At 48.9% G+C, this 20,951-nt stretch overlaps 4 protein-coding genes across 4 annotated transcripts; 3 read left to right on the forward strand and 1 right to left on the reverse strand.

Annotated features, from left to right (window-relative positions):
* Window positions 1-406: 406 nt before the first annotated feature.
* LOC117860570 (glyceraldehyde-3-phosphate dehydrogenase 3, cytosolic) lies at window positions 407-3,470 on the forward strand. Its single transcript, XM_034743892.2, has 12 exons — window positions 407-543; window positions 669-692; window positions 782-882; window positions 1,561-1,676; window positions 1,757-1,856; window positions 1,948-2,094; window positions 2,182-2,242; window positions 2,315-2,412; window positions 2,578-2,720; window positions 2,825-2,908; window positions 3,020-3,109; window positions 3,209-3,470. Exons 1-12 carry the CDS (start codon window positions 540-542, stop codon window positions 3,252-3,254), a joined length of 1,014 nt encoding a protein of 337 aa, XP_034599783.1. The 5' UTR covers window positions 407-539; the 3' UTR covers window positions 3,255-3,470.
* Window positions 3,471-4,618: 1,148 nt separating this feature from the next.
* Window positions 4,619-6,642, forward strand: LOC117860561 (pentatricopeptide repeat-containing protein At3g04130, mitochondrial). The gene has a single exon (XM_034743881.2). It carries the CDS (start codon window positions 4,795-4,797, stop codon window positions 6,310-6,312), a length of 1,518 nt encoding a protein of 505 aa, XP_034599772.1. The 5' UTR covers window positions 4,619-4,794; the 3' UTR covers window positions 6,313-6,642.
* A 3,646-nt stretch (window positions 6,643-10,288) lies between these two features.
* LOC117860592 (uncharacterized) lies at window positions 10,289-15,498 on the forward strand. Its single transcript, XM_034743923.2, has 3 exons — window positions 10,289-10,769; window positions 11,007-11,842; window positions 13,860-15,498. The coding sequence occupies exons 2-3, from the start codon at window positions 11,117-11,119 to the stop codon at window positions 15,288-15,290; spliced, it is 2,157 nt and encodes a 718-aa protein (XP_034599814.1). The 5' UTR covers window positions 10,289-10,769; window positions 11,007-11,116; the 3' UTR covers window positions 15,291-15,498.
* A 173-nt stretch (window positions 15,499-15,671) lies between these two features.
* LOC117860579 (transcription factor GTE11) lies at window positions 15,672-20,429 on the reverse strand. The gene is made up of 9 exons (XM_034743904.2): window positions 19,136-20,429; window positions 18,906-19,043; window positions 18,321-18,388; window positions 17,341-17,410; window positions 17,189-17,248; window positions 16,982-17,094; window positions 16,850-16,892; window positions 16,634-16,755; window positions 15,672-16,554 (listed from the first exon to the last, which is right to left on the reverse strand). The coding sequence occupies exons 1-9, from the start codon at window positions 20,427-20,429 to the stop codon at window positions 16,291-16,293; spliced, it is 2,172 nt and encodes a 723-aa protein (XP_034599795.1). The 3' UTR covers window positions 15,672-16,290.
* Window positions 20,430-20,951: the final 522 nt, after the last annotated feature.

A 20,951-nucleotide genomic window follows, 5' to 3' on the forward strand; every position in this document is an offset into this window, starting at 1 on the left:
ACGTCATGACACGCAATGATTAGCCACACCAGGCGCAAATCTGAAATCTCAGGCACCCCAACAACGTCCACAGAATCTTTTGCCATCCGGCGGCCGCAGAAAACCAGCCCGGCCGGTCGTTTCTTCTTCTTGTGCAAGAAAGAAGCGCAGCCCTCTCCACCGTACGCTTTTCTCCCACTTCCGGTGGGCCCAAACCCAGCAACGGTCCAGGGTTTCCAAGGTCCAACGTTCCGACCCACGGGAAGCTTCTCGAAACCATCCCCTGAGCGCCCCACCTGTCAGCGACCCGTGGTCCGGCATTTTTCCCGGTAGCCAAAACCAAGGCCCCGGTGATCCGCATCCCGCGGTGCCGGCTGGGCCCGGCCGTCTAAAAAAAACCAGCAGCGGTGGCCGCCGAACCCTATAGCCCCCTCTCTTATATATATCGCCCCCTCCGATCTATTGGCCGCATCGCACTTTTGAAACGAACCCCATCTCGATCCCGTTTCAAGCCCAGCCATTCCACCTCGTTTTCTCCGTCGACGCAGCCTCTCATCCCCATGGGTAATACCGTCGTTCTGCTAGCGTTGTTGTTGCTGTGTTCCATTTGGATTTGTTTTTTTGGGGTGTAAATGTAAATCTGACGTTCCACTGATGTTTTCGTTGGTTTGGTTTGGTTTGTTGTGCAGCGAAGATCAAGATCGGGATCAACGGTGAGTTCGCGGGCTCCGATCTGAGTTCTGATCTGGTTGAGTTATGCAGATTGTGTGGGTTTTGATGTGCGTTTGGGTTGGTGGTGCAGGGTTCGGCAGGATCGGCAGGCTGGTGGCCAGGGTGGCCCTGCAGAGCGACGATGTCGAGCTCGTCGCCGTCAACGACCCCTTCATCACCACTGACTACATGGTATAGCCTCCTGCCCTGCTCATATGCTTATCGCTTGATCTGATACTTATCATGGGAGTGATGTAGGGAGTGACTGAATGTGATTGTTCCATGCTAGTAGATCTGTACGGTTTATACGATTTGGTCGTTGTTGGTCTGTTACTTGTGGAATTTTTCAATATACGATCGTGAATTAGTAATGTAACACCTTGTTGGATGTGCAACAGTTGCATTATATGGAGTTATTTATTATTTAAAAGGATAAAGGGATGCGTAGATCTGATGTAGATGCCATTTTTTATGTGGTCTGTTGGTGATATTGACCTGACAGCGATGGCTGTTACACTGTATAGGAGTTTTGAAGTTGTTATATGGTCGTTGATATGTGGATGCACCTATCTGTTCCTACTTCTGCCTGCCATGTGATCGGGATCAGCATATTTTATGAATTGCAGCTCCGCAGATATATTAGTATAACAGATTACTGCAAATCTATGGTTTGGATGAGATTTTATTTCATTGTTGTAGGTGTAATAGGGACTGTAGGACCCAAATCTGGTGTATTTTATAAATAACCTGGCTTCTCTGAGTCTCTCCTTGATTAGTCTGTGTGGGAATTTCTATTCATTGCTTTCAATGAGTTGATACTGTAGGTACACCAATTGAGTTTAGTTCCTGGGTGTGGTTTTGTTCTTGCAGACCTACATGTTCAAGTATGACACTGTCCACGGACAGTGGAAGCACCATGAGGTCAAGGTCAAGGACTCCAAGACCCTTCTCTTTGGGGAGAAGGAGGTTGCTGTGTTTGGCTGCAGGTTTGTTAACATTCCTTTCATAGTAACTTTCATAATTCATACCCAATTCAACTGTTGTGGGCTAATGATCTAGTATTTAGGAACCCTGAGGAGATCCCGTGGGGTGCAGCTGGAGCTGAGTATGTTGTTGAGTCTACTGGTGTTTTCACTGACCAGGAGAAGGCTGCGGCTCACTTGAAGGTACATTTACTTAAATCTTTTGTGATTCCAAGGTACCATATACCATTTAGTTGTTGAAAGCATCTAATGGTTTCTCTGCTTGCTTTTACAGGGTGGTGCCAAGAAGGTTGTCATTTCTGCTCCTAGCAAGGATGCCCCCATGTTTGTTTGTGGTGTCAACGAGAAGGAATACAAGTCTGACATTAACATTGTCTCCAATGCTAGCTGCACCACCAACTGCCTTGCTCCTCTTGCTAAGGTGCTTTTCATTATGGTGTTTAGCTGCTGATATAAATTGCTCATTGGGATCCTATTATCTTACACTGGTTATTTATTTTTGCTGCAGGTCATCAATGACAAGTTTGGCATTGTTGAGGGTCTGATGACCACTGTTCACGCCATCACTGGTAAGTTTTGCAAATTGGTTTAGTGGAAAATTATGTTTGGTGTTTCTTATCAGCTAAATGTGAATCTTGCAGCTACCCAGAAGACTGTTGATGGGCCCTCAGCTAAGGACTGGAGGGGTGGAAGGGCTGCTAGCTTCAACATCATTCCCAGCAGCACTGGAGCTGCTAAGGTTAGGAACTGAACACTTATTTCTTTTAGTCGAGCACTGCTCTAAATGCTACTCTTTGCATGCTTCACAGAAAGAAAGTAGTAACTATAAACTCGAAGTTACAAAATTTCTCATTGCTTCCTTAATTCTGTATTTGTCTTGTTGTAACTTCATGTTTTCCCACAGGCTGTTGGCAAGGTGCTTCCTGCCCTCAATGGAAAGTTGACCGGAATGGCTTTCCGTGTCCCCACTGTTGATGTTTCTGTTGTTGATCTGACTGTTAGGCTTGAGAAGTCTGCTACCTATGATGAGATCAAGGCTGCCATCAAGTGAGTTTTCCCATCTAGTAGGGCTTTAGCTTGGTGCATTGTTGAATGGTTTCTGTGACCTGTGCTTAGTGCTTAGTAATTGATGTTCAAAAACACCATCGCAGGGCTGAGGCAGAGGGTAACCTCAAGGGCATTTTGGGTTACGTTGACGAGGACCTTGTTTCCACCGACTTCCAGGGTGACAACAGGTATACATTCAGATATCTACTGTTTGTGGTGAAATTTTCCGATTCATGGTCTATATACAGGACCCTCAGAAGTCTCCTTACCAATATTGCGATTGTTTTTCTCAATCGCAGGTCCAGCATCTTTGACGCTAAGGCTGGCATTGCTTTGAACGGCAACTTCGTGAAGCTTGTGTCCTGGTACGACAACGAGTGGGGTTACAGGTACGACAACTGCCTTTACCGAGTGTGATCTCACTATGAAATGCACTTCTGAGCACTTAAATTCCTGAATCCTGTCTCATTTTCCATTGTTCTTTTCAGCTCCCGTGTGATCGACCTGATCCGCCACATGCACAGCACCAACTAGATGAGCGAGCTGAGGCATGGTGATACAGGGGAGCTGGTGTTTCTTCCCAGAAGAAAGTGTAGAGAGCCCTCTACCGAGAATAAATTTTTTGTATGGAATTATGTCTGAAACTATATCGGGTGTATCCTAGTGGTTGGTTGAGCTGTAATGGCTCATATTTTGTCAGGTCTATGTACCTTCGTTAAACTTTAAATCAATATCTATTTCATTTTCGCATTGTGCTTGTGCACGACTCTAATTGACTGCAAAAAATTACTCTGCTTCGTTCACTGGCTGTTTAGTTGTTGACCTAGTATGTCCTGGGTGAGAATGGTTCTTGAGGAACCTGATGGTGCTTGCCAATTTCAGAAATAGACAGTCGTTGCGTGCAGGATGCCCAGGCCTTACGGGTGACAAGTAGATGTATGGTTTCGTTTGCCTTACACTATCTCGTGAACATGCCAAAGGATATAAAAAATCATCTGTTGTTAGTCCATACAAGATTCATAATGATTATAGCTATAGTTTGAATATGAATCTTTTGAGTAACTTCACCTGAAATAATTTGAGTATGAATCTTTTGCGACAAAGTATGGCATGAACTATGGATGTACCGAATTTTAAATTTCTTAGTATAACTTTGGTTTTAGTTTTCATATTTATGCTATGTCAGTCATTCCATCGAGAAAGAGTGCCGGAGTACCATTTTACTAGATAGAAGATGATGCATAATATATTGAAGGTATGATTGTTCCAGATGCTACGCCCTCTGGGCACCCATAGGGTGGGGGGAAATCGATGCTTCAAACTGGAGATAAAGGTTTTGCCACTGCAGCCTTTGATGCTTGGTAAACAATTTATAGCACTGACCCTCAACAACAGACCCAATGATCAATTCATTTCTTTTTGTTTATGTACCTTATGGGATCCACAACCAATGCTTTGCAAAAGATGAAACTGAGCATCATTTTTTACAAGACATTCCAAGCATTGCTTTTTACGCATCACACTGCTAATGCTCTAAATTCAGTGTTGTTCAACGCCGACTCATCTATTCCTTACAGCAGGAAAGGCAAAATCCAATAAGCAACTTGAGCAATGTACTTCTGTAGCTTTTGTACAAATCAAAGATCAAATATATGCTACTTAATATTCCTTCCGTTTTAAGTTGTAGATCGTTTTAATTTTTTTAGGTTCGTAAATATTTATATGCACTAAAAAAAGCTAAATCTGAGCCGAGCCTGTTTTCTTAGAAGAACTAAAACGAGGATGTTGCTCGTGGGCGAACATGAAATGTGCACGTGCAACTCAGCCAACAGCTGTGTGCTATGGGCCTATGAGCGGGAGAGTACTTTGGGCCTCTATCCGATATGGGGGCCTTTTGATCGCGTGTTCAATTTTACGTCGGCCCTGCTCCGGTGCTCCCGAACGCTCGCTGCCTCGCTCTTCCTCTCCCTCCGCCGCCGCCACCACCGCCACCGCTGCCGCCATTGTCGCGGGGACAGACCCTGATGTCTCGCTAGAAGCAGCAACCGCAGGGAGGAAGAAGCCGCGAACCCCGATGCCTCTGCGCGGTCTCCGGCGTCTGCGCCGGTGCTGCGATGCCGGGAGGTCCCTGCTACCGCTCCCCCTCCGCAGATCTTCGTCATCATCGTCCTCCACACGCCCGAGCCAGGATTCCAGTGGCACCGCACTCACGGCGGAGGAAGAGGCGGCGGCCGAGCGGATCAAGAGCTCGCTCTTCAAGGTGCGCAAGGGGAGCGTCGAGGACCTTGTCCGGTCCCTCGGGGCGGAGTGTTCTGAGATCCGGCTCACGACCGGCGTCGCGGACAGCCTGCTGCGCAGGTTCGGGGACGACTGGAAGTCCGCGCTGGGTTTCTTCCAGTGGGCGCAGTCGCGGGGCGACGGCTACGCGCACACGCCGTACGCCTGCAGCCGGATGGTCGACCTGCTCGGGAAAATGAGGCAGATCGACCGGATGTGGGATCTGCTGTCTGAAATGCATTGCAGGGGGCTGGTCACGGTGGACATTGTCTCCAAGAGCATCAGGAGGCTTGCCGCTGCGAGGAGGTGGAAGGATGCCATTGTGTTGTTTGATCAGTTGGAGGACATGGGGCTGGAGAGGAACACGGAGACGATGAATGTGCTGCTCGACGCTCTCTGCAAGGAGAAGAAAATCGAATTGGCGCGTGAGGTCTTTGTGGTGCTCAGCCCGCACATCACACCAGATGCATACACTTTCAACATCTTTGTCCATGGGTGGTGCAGTATGCGCAGGATTGATGAGGCAATGTGGACGATTGAGGAGATGAAAAACAAGGGGTTCCCTCCTACGGTCATCACGTATACTGCTGTTATTGAGGCTTACTGTAAGCAGCGCAAGTTCAGGAGGGTCTATGAACTCCTTGATTCGATGGGTTCTCAGGGCTGCCATCCCAATGTGATCACTTACACCATGATCATGACCTCCTTGGCGAAATGTGAAAGATTTGAAGAAGCTTTGAGTGTGTCCGATAGAATGAGATCCTCAGGTTGTGAGCCTGATACCCTGTTCTACAACTCTCTGATCAACATTCTTGGTAAAGCGGGTCATTTGTTCGAAGCTTCCCAAGTGTTTCGTGTGGAGATGCCAAGAAATGGTGTGCCCCGTAACCTGGCCACGTATAACACCATGATATCAATTCTGTGCCAGTATGGGCGAGATGATGATGCTCTTGCTTTGTTGAAAGAAATGGAGGCACAATCTTGCAAGCCTGATCTTCAGACATATCAACCGCTTCTTAGGCTATTTTTGAGTAGAAGAGGGCATGGTGATGCTGTTGACCACCTATTGAGTGAGCTTGTGAATAAGAGTGGTCTAGGTTTAGATCTTGATACATACACCCTTCTGATCCATGGTCTTTGTAGGGTCGGTGAAACTGACTGGGCTTATCGACTGTATGATCAGATGGTAGGTAGTGAAATCGTACCTAGGCGTAAAACATGTGAATTGCTTTTGAGTGAAACACAAAGACAAAACATGGAGGCGTATGTGGAAAGAATCAGGAATGATACAATTTCCTTTGGTCTTTGTCCATAACTTTGAGAGAATTACCCTCTTCTATGTGATTGATTTGTTAATTGCTAGTGACCAGTTAATACTACTGAACAATCTGTAACTTAGCATAGACTAGAAGTCAGGAAGCATCTTCAGACAACAGAAGATTGCCCATCGTCTACTGTTTTACTGCAAGAATAAGTTGCAAGATTATCTTATACTTTTATCAGCATATTATAGCAAGATTGAAATCATCATTTGACTTCAGAATTTCAGTTGATAATCCTTGTACAAAGACATGGTGCACATGCTATGCTATTACAATTGGCATTGGCTTTTTAATGGATAGTAGTGAGCTGGATTTAATTGTGACACCTAGTTGTATTGTGTCGTCATATTATGTAATATGATATTAATGTTGTACATACCTGTATATCATGTCAAACTGTGCAGGCACAAAAATATTTTCTGCATTGTACATGTTGATTCACTTCTTGTGTATTCGAGAAAACAATATGCTTGCTGTTTAAATTGGAGAATTCATAAGTCTGGTTCAAATAGAAGCCTACTGAACCCAGCAGCCCGGTTACAAACGTACTGCAACTTCTTCATATACTGCTGTGGAGAGCAATCTTTTTCAGATTGCTGATCTGTTTGTTTCTGTTGCGTTGTGCGTGCTGTTGGCTGTAACCATGCAGCAGTGAGAGAAGCTCCGCCGCATCTTGCTCCCTTAAGAGCACTGGTCTCTGTTTGGTAAGCTGGGCTTCAAGATCAAAAGATTGCGGTGCAATGGCCACTTTCTTTTAGAGAGGAGTGGAATGCCAGCTTGCAAAGCTGTCTGCCCGACGCAAAATGGCAGTTCAGGCATCTGATGGCTATATCTGCTGGTTTCTTTAATGTGGATCGGTCGATCCAAGCGTATGAAGCCTTCATCTGCACTGCAGAGCCTTCCAGACAGGCAGTATTGAACAGAAAGTAACGAGGACCTCCCTGGATCTAGTGATTTCCTCCGTTCAGCGATATGGTGGAAGAGTTCCAGGCGGGGCCAGTCGTCAGTCGCCACTCCATCCTCCAAACAGGCTACTGTGTGTATGTGGCCATGTTCCAGCCGGTGCACGCATTGACGGGTGTCGTTATCGCTAATTGCTGCGAGGAAGCCCCGTTCCGGGTTCATCTTTATCCATGGCGCCTCAATAATAATGCGACGACGGGTCGATTCGATTCGCATGTGGGCCGGCGGCCTACGCCCACGGCGGCGACGCGATCGGAGCCGGACGGCGCGGGGGGCCGGGCCTCACGTGGTGGTGGCGGCGATCGCGACCGCGACCGCGTGGGGACGAACGGCCGGACCGGTTGGTGAGGGTGAGAACGTGAGGAGATGGGCTACCTTTTTGGCAAAGCAACGTGCCGAGGCCGGGCCGTGGGAGCTGCGGGGGGGGGGGGGGGGGGGGGGGGGGGGGGGGGGGGGGGGGGGGGGGGGGCACGAGGGCACCACCCACCACACCCTGCCGCCGTGCGCCCGTGCCCGACGCCGAACGCGATCGGGAGGGAAGGGGCACGCGCTGCCTGCCTGTCCGCCGGGCCGTGGGGGAGAGATCAACGGGGGCCGCGTCGCCTCTCCTGTTGCAGCGGGTGCCTTTCGGTGGTTCGCGGCAGGAACACGTGGCCGTGGCCCGCGCCGATCCGCATCGGCATCGGCCAGCTAGCTGACTCCGAGACGCGATCCGGCCGGGCCAACCGGCCAGGGGAAAGCTGCTTCGAGGGAGCCACAGCTCTCTGACACCGTGATGCTTCTTCCCTTTCAGTTCTTCTTGGAGGAGCATTATTCAGACGGAGCAAAGGCGCCCCCTGTCCACTTCGCAGCTCCCAAGCTAACCCAAACAACCAATTCCATCCACACCGCGTCGCGTTACACCGGCATGTGAGAGTGTACTGGAAATCATTGCCGGATCATGCCGTCCCGTCGTAAAAATCCAGTCCTAAAGGACGCACCACACCATATCTCCCTGCCACGTACGTACGTACGCGCCAAGGGATCGAGCACACCACATTAGCATCAAATTCACCATCAATTAAAGCATCTCCAGCAAATTTGGTAATGGAGTGCTCCAGCAGATTACCAATCACTTTCCCAATACCATTTTTTTTTTTGCAATCATAAAAACAAGTCCCTCTCTCTTCCAAATAGAGGTGATTCATCGTCGTTACAAAATCCACCGTTATCCTTGACGCTCAGGACATTTCACAAGAGAACATGGAGGAGGAGGAGAGCTAGAGAGAGGGAGGAAGAGGAGGAGATGCTCCCTTGCGCCGCCATGGATGAGCCGCGTGGCGGGGAGCTGCTAGTGCTAGCGAGCCCCACAGCACCAAGGGCTCCACTGACGGTAGTGAGGTCAGTCGCCTCCTGGCCTGTGGCGTCGAGGCTTCCATGCCCGTTGCTCCCCCCATCTCCGCCGCCGCTGGTGAGCTGGTGAGGTCCGATGCTTCCTTCTACCACCTCGAGCTGGTCGCAGGGAGGACGGTGTAGGGGCCAAGGCGACCACAGCCTGATTACGAGCGGGGCAAAGCTTGGAGGCCACCACAGGCGAGCTGTGGAAGCGCGCATGGAGCACCGCCAGCAAAGGGGAGACGGCCGGGCGCTGGCGTGAGGAGGAGGAGTGGCGATCGGCGGATGCGAGGGTGGCGGGGAGCCAGGAGGAAGAGGAAAACTGGAAGAAACGAGGGGAGGAGAAAAAAGAAAAAAAAGAGTAAAGCCTCTGATGTGTGGGCCCCACGTGTTGGTGGAGGTATTGGGGATTAGCTTTTGATAGTCTGCTGTGTGAGTGATCAAAAAATGCAAAAGTAGCTATTGGAGATGGAGAAAGAAAGCATTTTAGCGGTGGAAGATGAGCAATCTGCTAGAGATAGCGTGCCATGAATGGACGTCGTGGAGGCCAACCAATTGGTGGGTAGCGCGGGCATATGCGTGCATGTGGAGGGAGGCGGATCACCGATGGATGGATCGATGGGGAGGGGATTGAAGAGTTTGGTCGCGAGCACACATGGCATGGCACGCTTCATTACTCGCTCTCGCTGGGACATCAACGTCGTCCGAGCTATAAGAGGTCGACGACGCTAGCTCGCGCTGTTCACGAGTGAATGAGCGTGAACTCAAATCAAATCAATCATGGATCATGGTATCGATCATTCACCCGGGCAGCTCAGAGGGGTTGTTGCTTGGGATTCAAGCACTCGCGCCGACAGGACATCAACAAAAAAAATCTCGTGCGTAAACTGGTTTTGTCACTGTGCATCGGTATTCGGTTTTTGAGAAATGTTGCAAAGTTGATCGGTCAAAAAACTAGGCGTAAACTAGTCATGGTTGGCTTCTGGCTAAAGTTTTGGTCAGACCTGTTCCAAGAAACACCGTACCATAGCTTATTCGTCCAGCATCGTCCAACCAAACTGGATGAGAAATCCTTGTTCGAAGCGGATTGATTCAACAGGCGAGCTACTGGAAGAGGTTACACCATACCATCGGCGGAACTCAGCGCAACCGTCATGTGAAATCCGACAGCGTGACAGGCTGTCGTCTCCACAGTCCGGTGCCGATCTTCAGTGCTTGCCGAACCAAACCAGCAACACAGTAGGTGACCCGTTTGATTCGGTTGCAAAACACGTTTTCGATTAAAGGGTAAATGGCAATCAGGTGTAGAATGAGACTTGTGTGCCTCCATTTGGAATCCATTACAGATTTAAATCTGTAGAGCAGTGGAAAGCTTAAGCTGTATACAAAGTTACAGGCACGCATTACAATTCAGAGAACAACTTTTCAGGGTTCAGACCATCCGCAGCCATCCATGGAACATTGGAAGCACAGCAAGACTGCAAGAGGCATCGTCGTGCACGCGGGGACAAGCATGTCCAGCCAGCCAGCCAAATCTCCAGAGCTGCACGAAGAAATCTCTCCCACCAAACTGCACAGGCACAGGACGTACCACTACTAGCACTACCACGCTTTTGAATCATTGCCAACCCCAAACCAACCTTCCTGTGCTCCTTTCTCCATGCATCAACATGCCCTGGCCGGCTGGCCCTGGCCCCTTTCTCTCTCTCCCTCTGGGCCTGATGATTCTGTTGCAAAGGCTGCACTGGGAAGCCGCCATCAATGGCCGTGTTTCACCTTTCCCTTCCCCGTCTTCCCCGTGCCGATCCCTCTGAAAAGATTCCCCGTCGTCTCGCTTTCTTTCCCAAAGAGGACCACTGGAGTCTGGTCCGGACGGCTGCATCACTGACTCTCACTGTACTGTGCTTGGACCCTCCTCTCCCTCTCTCACTCATAACGACATGGCACCTTTGCATTGCACCACACTACTAGTAGCCCAGTACCTCTTGAGCAACTTTGGTGGCCTAATCCAGTGCCCTGAGCTTTGCATTTGCAGCTCACAGGCACTGCATGGTTTGGGTTGGTCCTTGTTCCTCAGCAGTTGAGCTGCACAAACCAACTTCTCTTGCACAAGGTAATGTCTTCAGGCCTGTCTGAGTTGCAATCCGGTTGTTTTCTCACCTGCTTTGGGTCTTTTAATCTCCATTTGCGTGAGTTCAATCTTACAGTTTCCAAATGCTTGCATCTTACTATTCCAATCCAACGACAAAGCAATAAAGAAGTCATTTTTTTTTTGTCATTTGATTCGGTCAGCTCACATGGTTCCTTGCTGATGCACACATTCTCTTCTCCTTCTTCCACCTTGCCGCAGTTCTTGGCATAGCATTGCATCACATGCCATGTGAGTAGCTGACCATAGCTCACTCTTAAGCACCACACCAGCAGCGGCAAACCACCGCTAGATCTCCCAGGGATTCGGCGATGGAGCAGTCCTGCTACTTCCCTCTGCGGTGGGAGAGCACCGGCGACCAGTGGTGGTACGCGTCGCCGATCGACTGGGCGGCGGCCGACGGCCACTACGACATCGTGCGCCAGCTGCTGCACCTCGACCCCAACCTGCTCATCAAGCTCACCTCGCTCCGCCGGATCCGCCGCCTCGAGGCACTGTGGGACGACGACGCCCGCTTCGCCGACGCGGCCAGGCACCGCGCGTCCGTCGCGCGGAGCCTGCTGCTCGAGTGCGAGTGCAGGAACCACCACCCCGCCGGCGGCGGCGAGAACACGCTGCTCCGGGCCGGGTACGGCGGGTGGGTGCTGTACACGGCGGCGTCCGCCGGGGACGTGGCGTTCGTGCAGGAGCTGCTGGAGAGGGACCCGCTGCTCGTCTTCGGCGAGGGCGAGTACGGCGTCACGGACATGTTCTACGCGGCGGCGAGGGGAGGGAGCGCCGACGTGTTCAGGCTGCTGCTCGACCACGCCATGTCGCCGAGGTGCTCGACGAATTGCCGCGACGGCGAAGGTGGCTCCGGGCGCGGCTCCGTGTTCCGGCTGGAGATGATGAGCCGGGCCGTCCACGCCGCGGCGAGAGGCGGGAGCGTGGAGATGCTGAGAGAGCTGCTCGAGGAGCGGCGCTCCGGCGTTTCCGTGTACCTCGACGTCCGTGGATCCACCGTGCTGCATGCCGCTGCTGGGAGGGGCCAGCTGCAGGTGAGGCATCTGCTTCGTTGCCATTGCTTGCAGGCATCTTTTTCCAGATGCTTTAGATGTTTTTTGCTTCAAACATGGAATCTTGGGTGGATCAGTTGTTAGTTTGTGCAATGGTATCTTCCATGGATGAATGTTCTAGGGTGTTTGCATGCTTAGGAGTTCGATTTGCTTCTGGCTCTTCATCTTGAATGCTCGGTGCAACGTGGATTTACTGAAGATGGATTTCTTTGAAATTGTGGTTGAGTTACTTCATAACAGATTTTGCTGAGGCTTATATGTTTCTCACTTAGCTGGATGATATTGTTCATACAGAAACGCTGAGTGTCATCTAAGATCAATGTGTTAGTTCACCAAATTCCTTCAACAATCTTAATAGTTTAATGTGACAGTGATATCACATCCAGATGGCAAATGTTCCTTGTGTGATTTTAGTCACTGGTTAGAGTTTACCTTGCACAACAGTATAACTATTAAGGTAGGGAGTCGCTATATACTTGTTGACAGGCCTTTTTATTTCCTTTCTTGGTATGATACTAAACATAGTTATCAACTCGTACAGTTCATGATCAGAATGTGTAGGATGTTTAGTTAGATATAAAGCTAGCTTCCTTTCTGATTAAATTAGTCAATATGTCCCTTTCTAATTACTAGCAATTATGCCCGTGGGTTGCAATGGGAGAATTCGTTCCGATGTGAAAAAGATATTGATCTAAAATTCATGTGATTAGCATAAATGAAAAATATATATATATATTACATGCCTTGCTATGTAGCATGAGGGAACAAACGTGGTCTATTTGTTATTTGGGCTGTTAAACCCTAAAGCCCAAATTAGTTGCATATACAGACCCAATCCAAAGAGAAAATAAACAAGACCGGTAACTTGACCTCATCGGCAGGGTGTTGTGGTGGTTCCTCACGCCGCCACCGCCGTCGTGCGTGCATTGCAGTGGTTCCTTGCTAGAGCCTCGCCGGGACAAAGATTCCAGCCACCAATTTCATATATGAGGGTACCAGGAGAGAGAGGAGATTATGTAGATTTCATTTTGGTGGTTTCAGACAATGATTATTAAAGTGTGGAGGAAAGCCGACCAAGAATGACCATTATTGCTGTTGTTCTGGAGCTCGTGAGGACATGGCGTACTGTAGAGGAAAGATGAAGTGGCTGGGAAGAGGGAGTTGGTGGAGGAGAAGCTTGCTAGGGCCTAACCTTGATTGATTGTTGCTTGGAGAAGGAGATTGATGGAGCCATGCTTTCGTGGAGAGAAACAACGAAAGGGGAGGAGGTGAGCGGTGCAGCTGGGCGGCTCGGCAGGCTCGTCATGGTACAGTAGAGGCGCTCGGCAGGAGCCGCAGGGCTATAGGCATCAGGCAACGCCGAACTTTGCCAGCTTGTTCAGATGGAGGATCAAGGATGGCAGTAGCACGTAGAAGCTGAGACGGAGACCTGTCGAGCGGAACCGTGATGAACTCAGATAGAGACGACGGTCAAAAAAAGAGGAAACCAAAAAACAGACAGACGAACCAAAAACCAAAGAATTAAAGGGCAGCACTCGTGAAGGATTTGTTCTGTACTTGTGAAGGAAAGGCTGGACTTGAGGTCAATTGCAATAAAGTTTGGGAACCTTTTTGTAAAATTATCAAGAACTATTCCAAGGACTGGTTGAGGGACTTTTTTGCAAAACAACCACGACGGTTGGAAGAAACAACCGCACTTTAATATTAGGTAGAGATAGAGATTTGACACCAGAGTGTATAAACTTCCTGCTGTTCCAGTTTAGCTGAAATAAGATCACCGGAAAGAACTACTTTTTAGATCCACAAACTTCTTGATGCTATGCAGCCAAGCTTTATATCCTGCTGCTGATATCCAGACAACTCTGTTCCTGTTCCTTGATGTTGCTATGCAACCATATCCTTGTCTACTTTCAGTTGTATGTAGCTGTGAATTGCAAAGTAGAAGTTTCGTCTTTCTGCACCTCATGTTGTACTCATGTTGTAAACATACCTTATGCAGGTTGTCAAGTACCTTCTGGCCTCTTTCGACATAATCAATTCAACTGATAATCACGGGAATACAGCATTACATGTAGCAGCCTATCGAGGGCACCAACCTGTTGTCGAAGCATTGGTTACTGCATCGCCATCAACCTTGTCAGCTATCAACAATGCTGGTGATACGTTTCTCCATTCAGCAGTTGCAGGATTCAGGACCCCAGGATTCCGACGGCTTGACCACCAATTGGACTTGATGAGATATCTCATACGCGAAAGAACGACAGATATCCAGAAGATCATCAACCTGAAAAACGACGCCGGACTTACCGCCCTTCACCTAGCTGTGGTTGGCTGCGCGCACCCAGACCTCGTGGAGCTCTTGACGACCACCCCGTCAATCGACCTCAATGCTGAAGACGCCAATGGCATGACCGCACTGGCACTGCTGAAGCAGCAGCTGCGTTCAGCAACGTCCGACCGCCTCATCAAGCAGATAGTCTCTGCCGGAGGAATATTGAATTCCAGCATTCTGAGAACCCGGTCAGCCATCGCGTCCCAGATTAAGATGCAGGGGGGGTTCGCAAGCAGTCCCGGAACCACTTTCAAGGTATCAGATGCAGAGATCTTCCTATTCTCGGGTATCGGAGCTGCAGAGTCTCAAAGGCCAAGCTCTTGCTCCAGCAATGGCAAGGATGACCCTGCTCACGCAGATGCAAGCGGCGCGGAAAACCATAGATCGTCGGAGAAGAGGCTGAGCTCTGCGAGCCGTGCCAAGGACCGTCTGAAGATGATGCTGAGATGGCCCCGGCACAAGGAGAAGATGTCCAAGACGCCGAAGAAATCGGAGGAGAGCAGCCCGCTGGACTCCATCAAGAGGCTGGGCGAGCACGGCGTCGAGACCCCGGCTCCCCTGAGGCAGAAGTTCACCAAGACGACGGCGCTCAACGGAAAGCGGACGCTTGCGGTGAAGAGCTCCACCCCGAGCTCCTCGTCGGCCACCAAGAAGAAACTCAACACGAAGCTGATCCACGGCATCATGGAGGCGATGCCGCAGCTGGCGGCGCCGTCGTCCGCGGCGCGGTCCCGGGCCACGAGCGACACCCTCCCGAGGTCGTCCATGTCGTCCACCGCGCCGCCACCGACGCTGGCGAAGCTGAAGGACATCTGCCTGGACGACGAGATCTCCATGGTGACGCCGCCCCCCGTCGGGAGGCTGAAGGACATCATCCTGGACAGCGACGACGCCGCGGAGGAGCCCTCGTGCTCCAACTCGTCCATGGACGATGGCAGCGGCGGCGACACGGGAGAGAGCGCGGCCCGGAAGCACGGGTGCGGCAACGGGAGGCTGATCAACATCTGCTTCGGCGCGCAGGGCCTCACCGTGGAGGACTCGGTGAGCGGGCAGCCGACGAGCAAGATGTTCAAGCAGCAGTGCCTCAGGGTGTCATGATTGGTGTGGTGCTTCGTTGAGCTCCATGGTTAACTGATGCGTGTATCATAGCGTGGTGTGAACTGTGATTGGTTTGGTATCTCTCGCGTGTAGCAAGGCGTGATTGATTTTCTGGCTGTGCCGCCTTGCATTACTAGTGGCGATCCAATGTATTTGTTCTTGTGTTAAACTGATGCTGGTGACGAATTCACAGCTCATTTCTAATTCAGAGACGTCCTTGATTAAAACTTTAGGAGGCTTTTGGGTAATCCAGTACAGCAATATCAAACAGGGAAGAGATTTCTCGCTGGCAGGCAAAAGAAATGGCGCCTTCACGACGACGACGACAAACTGCGGAAACGTAGTTACAGAAGATAGAAGCAAAAAAACTGGACGTGCATCTGCAAAACAACATTTCCTGTAAATGCTAAGCAAGAGCAGTTCATTTCGCTCATGCCCAACAAACTAGAACTTCCTTCACTACATCAAAATTCGGATTTACAGCAGGAAGCAACTACACAATCTAAAATAAGAAAAAAATAAACAACAGAAGATGAGAACTGCTATAAGCCGCTGAGCAAACCCACTTGAAATAGAGGTGTTGCAGCAAACAATGTGCCATTTGAACCTCACCAGTTCGGCATCATTTTTGTATTATCATGTTGCCATCACTCTTCTGCGGTGGCGTCAAAAAATTACCTTCCTCTAGGCACATAAATATGTTCACTTTGGAGCTGTCCACGGTGACCTCGACCTCCAGTGCTCCTCCTTCAAGCACAAGATCTCTCTGTTTTTACAAATGTTCAAGGTGATTTTCATCCTCCAGGCTCGACTCACATCAGCAGCACCAAAACTGATGGCTCTCACACACCAGTTTAGAAGCAATTGAGCATCCACCGTGTGCAACTGTCCAGCCATCACCAGGCAAACATTTAGCCCCGAGAGGCGATCGCTTTGTTGGATCAATAGGTTGGCAACAGCCTCTTGCCCTTGAAAGGGCACGGAAGCCAACACAGCACCATCAATTGATCTCTCCTTCCTCTGCTTCTTTAACACTGGGAACACTGCTCGGCTCTTCGTCATCCTCCTCCTCATCTGCCTTCATGAACAATCCAAGTTGTTCCAACGGATTGACAGATCCCGGAAGAAAACCAGGCATGCAATCTTGGGAGTGCTCTGGACTAGTCTCATCAACAGAGCTCACAATATGTTCTGCTGTGGCTGTTCCAAGCATTTCCAAGTCCTTGAGATGGAGGTTATCATTAATTTCTACAGTTCTCTCCATCTGCATATTGGATTTAATTTTTCAGCAAAATGGCAAAAACAGGAAATCACGATTACTTGTAGATGAGGTTTCCACTTACCTCCTGTAGGGCCTGGCGAGCCTTTTCCCTCTCGAAGTCCCGTTTCCGCTTCGCTTCGGCTTCGGCTTCAGCTCTACGAGCCTCCATGGCTGCATTGCCTTCAGCCAACAGCCGTGCTTTCTCTGCATCCACAAATAATGAAAAAAACAACGCTTGAGGGAGGGAGGGAGGGAGGGAACAACTAGCAGCAACAATTCAGGTGGATATGCCTTTTACCTTCCTTCTGGAGCTTTTCCAGTTCCTCCTGCTTGTCCCCACCCTGAACAATAGATCAATAAAGGTCAGGGATGAGTCACATTATGAACTGAATCAGTAATGGAAGATGCTCAATGAACAAGGTCCTATTACCTGGCTCAGAATGCCACGAGCTTTGACAATCACATCAGCGTAACGGCTCCTCAAAACGGCTGCTCGCAAGAGCCTGTCCGGTGAAACTTGCGTATCGGGTTTTGAGTTTTCCCCTAAATGTTTCATTGGGAAAGGATCAGATGATCCGATCATCTTAGTGCGCTGAGACTGCTCAACAGTCTCATATGCCTACAAATTCATGCTTACCCTCTGGTGCAGGCTTTGATTCACTATCCTCTTCACGGAGTCCCACAATATCAGCAGGACCTGTGGTTTAAGGACCCGTTAGCCCACAAATAGAAATAATTCAAAATACAGTTTGCAGCAGAATAGCTAACAGTCACAGGAAGAAACCATACAGTTGACATCAGCTGGACTAATAACGTCACTCTTTTCTTGCTCCACCAGCTGATCAGGTTTCTTAGGCCCCTAAAATTAAGGAAAAAAAGATCATTTCAGTACAGATCAGTTAACTAAATTGAAAGGAAATCCACATGTTGCCACAAGAAATCTACATCAGAATATATAAAGGTTAACCTATCAACAGAATGGCAGGACAATTTGAATGCAGTTTTACAGAAGTTAACCTATCATAAGAACAAAGGTATTTGCCAAAGAGACACGAATGCTGCTGTCAGCAGGAGCAGCAAGAAAACAGGAGATTGTTGGTAAAAAGTGCCAGTGACTATGGTGGGAGTAAGCAAACATCAGAAGAGAGGAAACAAACACCAAAACTGCCTCCAGTCACAAACAAATGATGTCTTGGACATTGATAGTCTCCGAAACATGGATTTGACTTAACACTTCTTTTACGAACCATTTGTGAAACATAGCAAAACTATACTTTAACATTTCCTGACATCTATCCATACTCCATACTTTTTTATAAATATATACAACATTTAGGTAGTTCAAAAATTAACAAATTCGCTTGTCCAAACAATTAACATAACATGTAACCGAAATTTGAATCATTTATTGAAGACAACCCCAAAACATCACTTATTTGTGACCGGATGAAGTAATATATTTAGACTACTGATCACTCAAATAATCCATTCACTAATAAGGTTCAAAGGTCTATTATTATTTCTAAAGCACCCAATTATAATCACCCAAGTACCTTTGCAAGCTTTGCTGGGCTGCCTTGTCCAAACAATTAACATAACATGTAACCGAAATTTGAATCATTTATTGAAGACAACCCCAAAACATCACTTATTTGTGACCGGATGAAGTAATATATTTAGACTACTGATCACTCAAATAATCCATTCACTAATAAGGTTCAAAGGTCTATTATTATTTCTAAAGCACCCAATTATAATCACCCAAGTACCTTTGCAAGCTTTGCTGGGCTGCCCACTTTTTCAGATTCGCTTTCAGAGTCGCTGCCTGAGTCAGAATCTGCATTACCAACACCATTGTAAAAATCTTGGGACTTTTTGATATCTCAAAACTGGAGAAGTTTCAAGACAGATTTTACTATATGACTGTTCTGCGCATTGCCCAAACAATCAAAAGTTTCCAGGAGCTTAATCTATGATGTTAGTTAGCTATTAACTAGTACGGATGAGGGAAGTGCAGCATGGTGTCCTGCTGAATTGAATCCTTAACAGCCCATTTCTTCTTTGAATCCCGCTAAAAATTACCAAAGGGGGAAATCATGACACGCACGACACTTGTTAAGTGCCAAGTTCGCTCCTCTACTTTTAGTTCCATGCCAAATTTGCCACTCCCTTCTCAGAGTTTTTAACTAACATAGAAATATGATACTAACATATTAAAAAAGAAAAACGTGAAGTGATAATAACCATGTTTTCAAAGGATTTACATAGAGTTGGGAAGGAAAGCAGCATTTTCATTATACAAGAATGTCTATAATAATAGTAATAAATGCAGATAAACACTGTGAGACACAGACCGCTAGAAGATGATTCAGATTCGCTGCTGGAACTACTTGGACTAACGCACTTGTTACTCCTGAGTTGTGCATCTTTGTCTAACATGATTGGGGAGGCATTGCCACAGATATCCACATCCTCCTCGATAGGCTCGCCACCTGCATGCAAACCAAAAAACCAAATTTTGACTACTGCACAAAAGGCATGTAATTTAAATCCAGTGAGAATTTCAAGGTAGAAGGAAATAAACCTTTGCAAGGATTTGTAGACGAGTGGCTAAGGCCAGAAACATTCACAGCTTCGTTCTCAGAAGGCTCAGATTTCACCTGCTGATTCTGCTCTCGCTCCTGCAAATACTTGTCAACCTGTTTCTTCAGCTCGAATAGCAGGTCATCACTGACTGCCTGGATATCAATCTCTATCTCTCCATCACCAGCAGTATCCGTATTGCTGTCCATGCATTGCTGCAGCAGTTCAACGATGTGAGCAGGTAAATCATCGGCTATTTCTGCCAATGAATTCCCAAAGGCTTCTCTCTCAGCAGCTGTCATCTTCGGCTTTACAGGCTCTGTTTGCCGTAGACCCTCCACTGACACATCACTGCGGTCCACGGGAGGAGTTTTCCTCCTCTTTGAGTCAGCCTTGTCAACATCAACATGCTTCTCAATGGCTGCAGAAGCCAACTTCTTCTCAACTGTTCTCCATCTATTTTCAAACATCTTGTTCAGCTGGATGGCCATGTCATGCACAGCATGGCCACGAGGATTGTAAGTCATTGCGTTGTTGAAGGTCAGCCTAACATCAGCAGCAAAATCTGATGGACTTGTGTATGAGCCAGATTCGAGCTTCTTTTGGACAGTACCAAGATCCATTGGGGTCTTGATAATGTCAAAGTAATCAGGAATTTGCAGCTTCACGACATCAACTGGGATATTGAATATATGACTATATTTCTGAGTCATGAGCTTCTTCAAAATAGCTTCACACTGCTTAAACACTGCAGCTTCAGATAACTCCACAGAAGGTTCAGGCCGGGGTTTCGTAGGCAAGAACCGTCCCTTTGCACCACGGATGACATTGGTCCCGCGGTGCAGCTTCTTGGCTCGAGGGGCAGCCGAGGAAGACAACGCAGGTGCCCGACTCACAGGAGCAGGGGCTGCAAACGCTGGCTTCTTGAGGAGATCTCGCACGGAATCAAGCTCTGCCCGGAATCTCTTCCGAAGATACCGACGCTCAGACGAGGACATCTTGGACGGCACAAAGATCTCCCGCTTCACGTCAAAGCCATCGCTGTTCAGGCTGATGCACTTGCGCTTGGGCGCTGCCGAGACCTCGGAATCAACACAAACAGGGCTGCCAGCTGCACCTTCCGACTCCCCAACAGTCTCTGAGTAGCCCCGAGGCGCGGCTGCCGCCACGCCCCGGAAGGCCATTTCCTCATAGCCCCGTTTTATGGGCCTCTGCTGCCCAAACTCCATTAGGACCGTCGGTGTCATATGCCCAGGCGCCAGCGGGACACGGATCTGTTCACCATTTACAACCATCTTCAGCGACAACAGACACCAGATTCAAACTTCACAAGCAACAATACAAAGCATGTACAGACCACAACTAACAATATCCTCTCCAAAACCCTTATCCGAAACGGGAACCTAATCCCAACCCGAACCCACCAACTGCGCACTAATACAACGCCACACCGCTCAAATCCTCAAATTCGCGCCCGAACCAGAAACCTAGCCGCACCAATCGAAGAAAACCCCCGAAATCCGAAGCTACCCCCAAATTCGAAGCAAGAAGGGATACGAGCCCTGACCTGGTAACGCTGGATCTGAAGGAGCTGGGACCCCAAGGACGGGATCCGGGCGCGAGGGGACAGCGTCCAGGCGAGGGCGCGCCGGCGAGCTGGATCTGCGCTGGAGAAGAACGGATCTGGGAGCGCGGTGGCCGCCCGGTCGCGCCTCGCCTTATCCTCTTTTTTATTTTCCGCCTCCTCGCCGCTCGAGTCGAGTCGTCTCCGTGCTGCTTGCTTATCCTTTTTTTCTTTCCTTTTCCTTCTCGAAGAG

Source organism: Setaria viridis, chromosome 1 (assembly GCF_005286985.2).
Source record: "Setaria viridis chromosome 1, Setaria_viridis_v4.0, whole genome shotgun sequence".
In the NCBI taxonomy this organism is placed as follows: Eukaryota; Viridiplantae; Streptophyta; class Magnoliopsida; order Poales; family Poaceae; genus Setaria; species Setaria viridis.